The following is an 11,524-nucleotide window of genomic DNA, read 5'->3' as shown; positions in this document are numbered from 1 at the left end:
AGATCGAAATTCTGCTTAAAATGATTGTGATAGCTGTATTCATGAAATTAATTAATGATCAAAGAAATGTGAAAGCTAGTTTTTTGGGATGAAAGATATATATAAAGTACGATAATGATGTATTTTTAACTGTATGTATGTTCATTTTAACTGGATTGTAGCTTTCTTCCATCATTAATTGTAGGGTTGAATTTTTTTAAGATTATGAAGAAGGCAGTTTGAAAAGATAATGAATGTGTATGTAAACCAGTTGAAAATTTTGGGCAAAGATGTAGAGTGTTTCTAGGGTGATTGTAAGATTTTGGACCACCAAGTCAAATTGTTCGTTCTATTTTGTTTAAATACAGCAAGTGCAATGGTTGACAATTATTTCCTTTCCGGAGAGTGCTTCTAGGGTTTATTTCTCTTACTCTTCTTTAGAATAATGTTACATTCTTCATAAAAATCACCCCTTAATATTTATTATATAGGGTGTCATTATTGTATTAGATTTATAATTTTTTTGGGTGTATTTATCATTATGTTAATTTTTATTAACTCATGGTAAAATTGTTCGATACACGGTATTATCCAAGAACTGGATCAAGATCAAACACTACTTTAATTTATTTCTTCCTCATACTTTCAAGCACTTGTCATCCTTAACTACACAGTATATATGCACTCTTGACCTATTCTGATACTCATTTTCAGGATCAAATGCTTTACCACTATACCTAAAGCTATAGTTGGTAGTGTAAACACAATTTTATTTCTTTATACTTGCGTAGCAGTCAGTGTCATGTTCCGATAATAGGATGTTAGACTCGACTTCCAATCCAAGTCTTTAGCTGTGCTAACAAGTGTTAAGCTTCCAAGTTTGACTTCCAGTGGGAGCTGTCTATTGGTATTCTTGATTTTAACTGACTAACTATGAACAACTTAAATTGATTTACCTCCTTGTTATCTTTACCGACTAAGTCACAAGAAGGACTTCACCCAATTCAAAGCGATAAGTAGCCTAGTCTTGAAGTACTAACTTAACCTCGACGTGCTCAACCAAATTCTTGTAGCGTTGAATATATTGATATATTTGATCTTATAAGACCGACTAAACTAGACCTAGGTCTTCTTAGATTGATATATTCAATCTCATTAATTAGACTTGATTCAATAAGTCATCATGAGTAATAACATGATCCTAATATTACGTTTTCGTTTTTCTTTACAAACATAAATGAAATTGAAACTTGTGTCGGCTTCACAATTCAAAGCTTGGAATCTAGATTCATACTAATCACAGAGATGTTCGTTAACATTAATTCAAAGCTCAGAAAAAAAAAATGTTATTGGGAATAATATTCTTCATGAGATGATAGTGATTGCTGCATGGAAAGATCAAACTACTCCGTAATAAATATAACAGCTTGCTTTCTTTCTGGGATATATATGAATCTGATGAAGCTAAGAATAGGCACCGTACCGTGCATTTGCGCCATTTTATTTTATTTTTTTGGTCTTTTTAACTGTATATTCATTTGAACTGAATTGCATATTCAAATTAATAAAAAGGCAGACACAAGAAAATCTGCATGTTTGATGAGGTCAAGAGAATCGGTAGCACGTACAGTATACCATCTGAGTCAATTCTGATATACGTTTCTAGCAACTTTCTAAATCCCCAAATGTCAACTCTTACCCCATCATATGCTTGAATTTATTTGTTTATTATTATTATTATTATTATTATTATTATTTTTATTTTTTAAAGATGATCAAGAACCGAGAAGATAATTGTTGTATATGAGACATTACTAGGAGATGATAGGTGCAAGAGCGTAGTGGAGTGGAGCGCAACGAAAAAAGCATAATGAAGCGACAATAATAAATTTATAGTAGGTTAGAATTGCATATAATAAATAACCTTGGATGTATAAATATTATCGCTTCCATGAACGTAAGCACAATGCTGAATCACATATATATTTTGTTCTTTTTCATATATGTCTTTATTCTAGATTTCTTGATCCTATTTTTCATCAATAATTAATGTGTGAAGAGTTGATGAATTTGTGGTAAGTTGTAGAGTGTTTGAAGGGTGATTAACTATTAAGATTTTTGGACCACCAAGTCAAAGTATACTATTTTGTTGAAGAATAATAAGAGCAATAATGAGATAAAATTTCCTTGTTAGTTCTTCGGTGATGGAGAGTGTTTCTAGGGTTTTGTTCTCTTAATTATTCCTTGAATTGGTTTCTTTGTAATGGTTTTTCATCACGTGATAACAGTAAGTTGCCAACTTGATAATGTTGACTAGTCACTCTATAATGTTCATTTTCTTAACCAAAAAAAAGAAAAAATCTTAAATTAAAACTTCTATGGTTAGTTTCACAATACATAACTCGACTAAACATTTATTTATGTGAATTCATTATAAATTTACATTTGACTCGATCTATGTATTTATGTGAATGTACAATCATAGGTTGTCTAACTTAACTTGCATCCAAATAAAGTGAAGGGAAATACCACAGCTTTTAGCTTAATTTAACAATTTAGACATTATATTATATTCGATCTTGTCACTCAGGTTAGAAAGTTGGCAAATTTTACTATGGATTATCGTCTATGTAGCAAGTAGCAATATGAACTATGAAGTATGTACCATTTGAAGTATACTTCATTTGAATTACACTTCAGTTTAATTCATTTGATAATATTGTTATGTTTTTTAGTTATATTTTTCACACATACTAGTTTCATAACTTTCATTATAACAATACTAAAGTATCATTTTAATTCTACTATAGTTTCATTTGACAATATACTTTATTACATGAGCTCTATTTTTTTTTGGTTACGTTTCATTTTTCACAAATACTAGTTTCATTATAGCAACACTAAAGAATCATTTCACTTATACTACAGTTTCATTAAACAATAATTTTTAAACTTTCCATATATACTAGTTTCATTATAGCAATACTAAAGTATCGTTTTAATTCTAGTACTGTTTTATTAAATGATCATGGTCTACACACTGTTGTGTGAACCATGGTCCACTATATAAGAATTGAAGAAAGTTTTATTGGGCTTTAACAAGCATTAATAAAAATATAGAAGGTAAGGTATCATAGGGAAAAGTACTATGGGTATCCCTTTAAATCTTTAATGGTATCCAAGGCCCGGCCCGTACATCTGATCTGATGTTTGGATTGTTTGTTATTTAATCTTGACATTCCAGCAACATTTGAACCACAGAAGCCATTGTAGGCCTCATTTTCCTGTCTTCCTCCACACATGCAAGGCCAACCTTGATCAGTGTCTTAGCCTGATTCCTGCTAAACTTCCCTTCCAGTCTTTTATCCACCATTTCATCCACCCACCCCTCTTCTTTTAATTCAACTTTCCTCTTCATTGCCCAGAAAAACTTCTTCATATCCGCTTCCTGCTGGAACCCACTTTCTTCCACCATCCAATTTATGAGCCTACTACCCTTCACCATCTCAAGGATCACCACACCATAACCATACACATCTACTTTTGCAGTGATGGGTTGGCTTAGAGCCCATTCTGGAGCCATGTACCCTTTGGTTCCCCGGATTCTGGTGAAATATGAACCCGGGTCGCCTCTTTGAGCGAGCTTGGCTAGCCCGAAATCTGCAATCTTGGGCTCGAGGTCACCGGTTAGAAGTATATTTTCGGGTTTCACATCACAATGGATCACCCATTCCAGGCATTCATGGTGAAGGTATGCAAGCCCTTTAGCCGTGCCTAATGCGACCTCAAACCTTTCTTTCCACCCGAGAAAATTCGAGGTGTAAATGTGGTTGTCCAGTGAGGAATTTTGTACATATTCATAGACCAAAAGGCGGTGTTTCCCTTCTGCACAAAACCCCCACATTCTCACCAAATACATATGGTTGATCTTTCCGATTGTGGTGATCTCTGCCCAGAATTGTTCTTCTCCTTGAAACTCATCCCCGAGTCTCTTCACAGCCACCGCCCTTCCATCTTCCAGCCCGCCTTTGTAAACCGCACCCGAGCCTCCTCTCCCTAGCTCCACCTTGAAATTCTTGGTGGCCTTTTTCAGTTCTGCATAAGTGAACCTCCTGAACTGACTGGATAACATGCAATATCCATTCTCAATTGAGGCTGGAATCCCATGCTTGCTGAATAAAGCCCACCAACCCAACACAAAAGCCACAACTTCAACCCCACCAATTGCAAAACAAAACGAGTACAGATAAACCCATATCAGCTTATTCCTAGTTTTCTCTTTGTACATTTTAGGAGAACCCACCATAATTTCTGTTATGTTTTCTGGACATACTAAGTTAGATCGGTTGAGGATCACTGTACCTGAATCTGGCACTGGGAGATTTTCGGGGAGTTTAAGGAATGTACTCCCCTGAAAATCCGGGGATCTGTAACCGTTGAAAAGTGTGTTCTTGGTGAAACATCTTCTCTCATCTAAATGGTTCCAGTAAGTGAACGCCACGCACGCTTGATCCTCTAAACACATATCCCTGCAGTCTTTCAGAGAGGAGGTTTCAGAGTAGTTGAGATCAAATCCCCAGTAATCCACATGAGAAATCTCCAAGAATTTCACAGGCTGAGCTATTAAATCTGTTGAATTGAACAAAGCCTTACACCCTTTTCCCCAATCACTGGAATTGATCATCACATGCCCTGGAGGACATGAACATTTGGGCTCTGGACCATAATTACAAATACCATTTCCTCCACAGAGTCCATGTACGGAGCATGGCTTTTGAAGGGCTTGCCAGGTAATTTTCCACAGCCCAGTGGAATCATCCAAGCTGTAGATTCTGAGATTCCCATCAATGTCCAGTTTCATCCTCCTCGTGATCCCAGGACCCGCATCACTAGCATTTAAGTATAAATTATAGTCCTTTCTATCAGTGGAGAAAAACCTTCCCAGATTATCAAGAAAAGCAATTCTAGTACCATTATAGTTGGTTCTCTCGTTGGTGTACACATCAAAATAAGGGTTAGGCCAATATTGACGAGAAATATCTTGGTTATCATATTGTAACTTTAGCACGTTATCACCATCAAAGAATAATCTGAAATAGCCCGGTTCAAAGCTCCCTTCCCTTAATGGAGATATGAGCTTGTAGTCCTTGGTGAACACCTGGGAAGGCAGTAAAGTATCTGCGGGAAAACCGAAGCTTTGCCAGAAAACTTCCCCTTTCGAATTCTTGAGAACAAGATTGCCCGTTTCAAGAAGCTCAGCTCTATTAACATCAGTTGCAGAGGTATTAGTCTCCCATACGATCCTCCCATCGACATCAGTTAACGTTAAAGCTCCGTGTTTTTGGAGCGATACCTGTAACGTTTTCCTATTGTCATTATTATAACATTAGGATAAGTTATGATAGTATTAAGTGTTTTGTATGTGGTCTTTGTGATTAGGAGTCTGGTTAGGGTTTAGGAGACATATTGATATACAACAACCAGCAGAATAATGGCCAGTGGTTATATAAGATCTCAAGTCCTTTCACTACTCACTACATTTCTCATACACCATTTAAAGAAAACTGAGTAAAGTAAAAGACAAAATACTTATGTTCTTCATTGACACTGAGCTATGGCTGGAGATTAATCATGCTACTATGTGATAAATTAAGTCTAATTAACAATACCTTGGAGCCGAGGCGATTGACGGGGGTTCTCCTGTTGGCCACCCAAACGACAGTTTTGTCCCTGGAATTTGTGAACCATATTGCGAACCAGAAAGCATTGGTTCCCAATCCATAAAAGCCGCAGGAGAATGTGTTGTCTGGGGAGGTTAGAAAAGTGGAGTCTGCATCCTCAACGGATAGGGAATGGCCTCTATCTAGCTGAAGCAGATGCTTAGCTTCTGCAATTGCAATTGAATGAAAGGAATAGAGGAGGAAGGAGACGAGTAGAGAGGTGGTTAAGCAATGAAGGTTAACCATGGCGGAATTTAAAAGAGTTGATCGAGTTTGTAGGAACACATTACTGCATGGAGATTTATTTATACAATACCTGAAGATCGAACTTGGAATTGAATGCGCGCATGCTTGTGCATTTAATTTGTTTGGTCGTTAGTTTGAAATTAACTTTTTTTTGAAATCAGTTTGAAATTAACTTAAACACACAACATTTACTTTATTAATCAACTGTATGTTGCGTGTCAAACAATTCAATTGACATGACACCTCCCATGGATTCAAAGCGTGGATGAATTATGGCTATCTTTAGTATTATTAAATCAAAATTAAACATAAGCTATCTGTAGGGTGTGCAATTGGTCTAACAGTTCGGTTAATCAAATTGTTTTAATCAAAGTTTTTAATACTTTAATAGTTTTTTTTTTTGAATCACAAAACTTTAATAGTTAAACGAATCGAATTTTAATTTGTATTAACCAAAAATTTTTTATGGGTAGTTAATGGATCTTTTAACCATTAACCGATTAAAAGAACTTTTTTAAGCTAAAGTTTTATATCTTAATTAAAAATAATATATATAATAATAAATTTAATTAAAATAATACATATAATAATAAATCCATAAGAAAATATATAAAAACAATATCATAACACCACTATAAGTTTATATATATATAAGATTAACAGTTCGATTGATTCTGTTAACTGGGGTTAAGGGGGGTTCGATCGGTTAAACGAAAATTTATCAAAGTTTGCACACCCTACCTATCTACATCCATCAGATGCTCGTTCACATTTAAAAGCAATACTATTATCATATTATCACATTTACAATTCATTAATATTAATTTCATATTCATACAATTTTTGAATTCCACATGAAATAGTAAAATAATAATAATAATAATAAATAAAGTAATAGATTTAGAAAGGATAATGTGGCCCATAAAAGTACATTTGCAAGCTTGAAAATCAAATTTTATATTTTGCAAACTTGCAAACGGAAAAGTAAAGGAAAAAAAATGCATTTGTTTTATATGTGCCAATTACAACCCTTTCATGCATGGATGTAGATAGGCTAAGATCCTACCACCGAGAGGTCGTAGGTTCGAATCTCAAACTCCTAGGTTTGAGCCGGTCAACTATGGATAACCTATGCTGGTTTACCTCCTTGTGACCCTTTGCCGGCTAGGGTCACAGAAAACAACCTCGTCAAAAAAAAAAAAAAAAAAAGCCTAAGATAATGCATTTGTAATGCATTTTTTTTAAAGAAAATTGTTAATTAAAATAAGGTATGCAAACCCACGTGTTAAAAATAAGAGTTAAATTTCATTTTTTATTCTTGATTTATATCACTTTTAGTCTCTCTTTTTTTTCTTCAAAATATTCACATATGATCCTTGTATTATTGTGACATTGATTATTTTTTGTCCTCCATCAACAAAATCGTTTAAATTATGTAAAATACAAGGGCATTTAGGTCTTCAATTATGACTCTGATCTTTTTCAAAAAAAAAAAAACAAATACAAATATAACGAGTCAACTCACTTTGTATTAAAAAAAAATCAAAATGTCCTTGTATTTAACGACATTTCAATGATTTTGTTGACGCTGAACCAAAAAAAGATCATGCATGCCACGATAATATTAGGACCGAATGGAATGTTCTTAAAAAAAAAAAAAAAAAAGGTGAACAACTACCTATATAAATCTTAGACAAAAATTGAAATTAACTCTAAAAATAAATATAAATGTAAAGGAGATCGAGGAACACATATATACTTTAATAATAAGCAATGCATGTTGGTTATATCTCAAACAATCTCATTTTTATTAAGTTTCTTCATTATAAATTTTGTTGAGTTAAATAAAGTTGAGATTCACCGATATAACTTTTACGTGGAGTTATTTTAGTTCATATGACGTCTGTATATATTGTTTAGAACACTGTACTATTAATGTTATTTGTTGTGTACAGAAAATTATTAAAGAAATTAAAAAAAAAAACAAAATAATAATAATAAATCCAACCCTAGTTCAAAAATAACATAACAGAATAAGTCAAGAATTAGCCGCCACCAATTTAATTATATTCAAAGTAATCCAAAATATTGGGAAAATGACATAAGGAGTGAATTCAACAAGTTGGGGCTAGTAGAATTCTTCTAGAGGCTTCAGCCTAGCTAGCTCCAATGTTAAAATTCAATAATCACATATCAAAGTCAAAAGACATTAATTATATTATTAACTAGCATTACAAATCGTGTTGATATCAAAAAAAAAAAAATGACAATGACCTTGTGGTCTAGTAGCACTCAGTTGCACCTTCATGTGGAAGAAGGTGGGTTTGAGTCTCAGTAGACTACGACTAACTTATATACGGAGTATCAAATTGAATCATTGATCATCACAGTACACATGTCATTAATGATGTAATAGTTATAATACTTGCACCAATTATTGCAAGAATTTATTCTAGTATAATCATTTCTTCAAAAAAAAAATCTCGTATTCACATCCCATGCCAGAAACATATATATGCAAATCATAATGATGCTACATTTCAACCAAGAAAAGTGGATGAAGGAACTAATGGTCAACCTTCAACTCTTCAAGTTAGTTTATAATCTAGTATAATTGTAGTCTGCACTGTATCCTTCCAAAGTTATTTTAAGTGACTATGGAACTAAACTTCCCACAGCAAATGAAGAAATAGTGGCTCATGTTCATCCTAAATCCTAATACCCAAAAATGCTATAATTTTCTGGTATGTGCAATGGGAAACAATCAAACAAACAATTTTAATCTACAAGTTTAGGCGTTTTTGGAAAACATTACCCATTAAAGATTTAAAGTGAGGATCAGAGGAGACAGTCTTATTACAGATTTGCAGTAGTAGAAACAAAAATCATGCATATTTTGAGTAGAAAAAGATGAAAAAGTAGAGATATTTCTTATACATTGAAGAATGGGCAGATTATATTAGATGTAAAGAACATTTGGAGATTGTGTTGTTTTTTCATCTTCACAATCAAGCAGAGTTTGTACCACAGAAGCCATTGTTGGTCTCATGTTTCTGTCTTCTTCCACACAGGCAAGACCAACCTTGATCAATGTCTTAGCCTGATTCCTGCAAAACTTCCCTTCCAGTCTTTTATCCACTACATCATCCACCCAACTCTCATCTTTTAACAGAAATTTCTGTTTTATTGACCAGAAAATTTTCTTTATATCTGTTTCCTGTTGGTACCCACTTTCTTCAACTACCCAGCCCGAGAGGCGGTTACCCTTCACCATCTCCAGGATCACTATACCATAACCATACACATCTACTTTTGCAGTGATGGGCTGGTTTAGAGCCCATTCTGGAGCCATGTAGCCTTTTGTTCCGCGGATTTTGGTGAAATATGAACCAGGGTCGCCTCTTTGAGAAAGCTTGGCTAGGCCAAAATCTGCAATCTTGGGTTCGAGGTCACCGGTTAGAAGTATATTTTCGGGTTTGACATCGCAATGGATCACCCATTCCAGGCATTCATGGTGAAGGTATGCAAGGCCTTTCGCTGTGCCTAATGCCACTTCAAACCTTTCTTTCCACCCGAGAAAATTTGAGGTGTAAATGTGGTTGTCCAGTGAGGAATTTTGTACATATTCGTAGACCAAAAGGCGGTGTTTCCCTTCTGCACAAAAACCCCACATTCTCACCAAATTCATGTGGTTGATCTTTCCAATTGTGGTCATCTCTGCCCAGAATTGTTCTTCTCCTTGAAACTCATCTCCGAGTCTCTTCACTGCCACCGCCCTTCCATCTACCAAAACGCCTTTGTAAACTGCACCCGAGCCTCCTCTCCCTAGCTCCACCTTGAAATTCTTGGTGGCCTTCTTGAGTTCTGCATAAGTGAACCTCCTGAACTGACTGGATAACACGCAATACCCATTCTCAATCGAAGCTGGAATCCCGTGCTTGCTGAATAAAGCCCACCAACCCAACAAGAAAACAAGAAGCTCAATCACACCAAATGCAGAACAAAACGAGTACAGATAAATCCATCTGAACCTTTTAGGTTTCTCTTCATACATTGAAGGAGAACCAACAAGAATCTCTGCTGCATCTTCTGTGCATACCAAGTTAGAACGGTTGAGAATCACGATACCTGATTCTGGCACTGGCAATGCCAAATCTCTGGGGAGTTTTATAAATATACTTCCTGGAAAATCTGGAGATCTGTAGCCATTGAAAAGGGTGCTTTTGGTGAAACATTTTCCCTCCCCATTTCGCCTGTAGCTAAACGCTACACACCTCCGATCCTCTAAACACAATTTCCTGCAGTCTTCCAGGGAGAAAGGCTGAGTATAGTTGAGATCAAATCCCCAGTAATCCACATGAGGAATCTCCAAGAACTTGACTGGCAGAGTTACTAAAGTTGCTTGATTAACCAAAGCCTTGCAGCCTCTGCTCCAATCACTCGAATTGCTCAACACATACCCTGGAGGACATGAACATTTGGGCTCTGGACTATAATTACAAATAGCATTTTTTCCACAGATTCCATGTACCCCACATGGCTGTTGAAGAGCTTGCCACGTTACCTTCCACAGCCCAGTCGAATCATCCAAGCTGTATATTCTCAGATTCCCATCAACATCCATTGTTATCCTCCTCTTCATCTCAGAGCCTGCATCACTAGCATTTAAATATAAGTTATGCTGCTGTCTATCACTGGAGAAAAACCTCCCCAAATTATTAAGGAAAGCAATTCTGGTACTGTTTTGATTGGTTCTCGAATTGGTGTACGCATCAAAATCAGGGTTTGGCCAATACAAACCAGAAACCTCCGGGCCATCATATATCAGCTTCAGCACATTATCACCATCAAAGTATAAACTGAAGTAGCCTGGCTCAAAGCTCCCTTCCCTTAATGCAGATACCAGCCTGTAATTCTTTGTGAAGAGCTGGGAAGGCAGTAAAGTATCGGTGGGAAAACCGAAGCTTTGCCAGAGAACATCACCCTGTGGGTCCCTGAGAACAAGATTACCTGTATCAAGCAGCTCAGCTGTGTTAACAGTAGTGCCAGTGGTATTAGTCTCCCACACAGAGATGCCATCGACATCGGTTAATGTTAAAGCTCCATTTTTCCCGAACACCACCTTGGAGCCCCTGCTGTTGACAGGCCTGGCCCTGTTTGCCACCCAGGCAACAGTTCTGTCCCGGGAATTTGTGAACCATATCGCAAACCAGTAAGCATTGCTTCCCAGTCCATAGAAGCCACAGGTGAATGTGTTGTCTGGGGAGGTTAGAAAAGTTGAGTTTGCATCCTCAACGGATAGGGAATGGCCTCTTTCCAGCTGAAACAGTTGCTTAGCTTCTGATGGTGTACATGAATGAAAACAAAAGAGGATGAAGAAGAAGAAGAAGAAGAAAAGTAGAGAGCTTAAACTATGGGGGTTAATCATTGCTGAAAGAGTTTAATTTAGATGACACATTATATTTCTGCAGATTTATATAATACCCGAAGATATGCAGAGTCTTCGTGCATTATTATTGCATTTATTGAAAAACCATGTCTTGGTTAGTTGGACGGTATGGAATTGATTTAATTTATTT

General features: G+C 35.8%; 2 protein-coding genes across 2 annotated transcripts; both read right to left on the bottom strand.

The window, feature by feature from the left end:
• Positions 1-3,195: 3,195 nt before the first annotated feature.
• Positions 3,196-5,945, bottom strand: LOC116029197 (putative receptor protein kinase ZmPK1). Its single transcript, XM_031271101.1, has 2 exons — positions 5,649-5,945; positions 3,196-5,332 (listed from the first exon to the last, which is right to left on the bottom strand). Exons 1-2 carry the CDS (start codon positions 5,943-5,945, stop codon positions 3,206-3,208), a joined length of 2,424 nt encoding a protein of 807 aa, XP_031126961.1. The 3' UTR covers positions 3,196-3,205.
• Positions 5,946-8,770: 2,825 nt separating this feature from the next.
• LOC116029196 (putative receptor protein kinase ZmPK1) lies at positions 8,771-11,373 on the bottom strand. Its single transcript, XM_031271100.1, has one exon. It carries the CDS (start codon positions 11,371-11,373, stop codon positions 8,905-8,907), a length of 2,469 nt encoding a protein of 822 aa, XP_031126960.1. The 3' UTR covers positions 8,771-8,904.
• Positions 11,374-11,524: the final 151 nt, after the last annotated feature.

The sequence above is a fragment of the Ipomoea triloba genome, chromosome 9 (genome assembly GCF_003576645.1).
Source record: "Ipomoea triloba cultivar NCNSP0323 chromosome 9, ASM357664v1".
NCBI lineage: Eukaryota > Viridiplantae > Streptophyta > Magnoliopsida > Solanales > Convolvulaceae > Ipomoea > Ipomoea triloba.
This window is presented reverse-complemented; position numbering and strand designations above follow the sequence as displayed.

Excerpts from the sequence above, each read along its gene's own strand:
- LOC116029196 (XM_031271100.1), bottom strand. The coding sequence starts at position 11,373 with ATGATTAACCCCCATAGTTTAAGCTCTCTACTTTTCTTCTTCTTCTTC.
- LOC116029197 (XM_031271101.1), bottom strand. The coding sequence starts at position 5,945 with ATGGTTAACCTTCATTGCTTAACCACCTCTCTACTCGTCTCCTTCCTC. Across the intron at positions 5,333-5,648 it reads TCAATCGCCTCGGCTCCAAG|GTATCGCTCCAAAAACACGG; the intron begins GTATTGTTAATT and ends AAAACGTTACAG.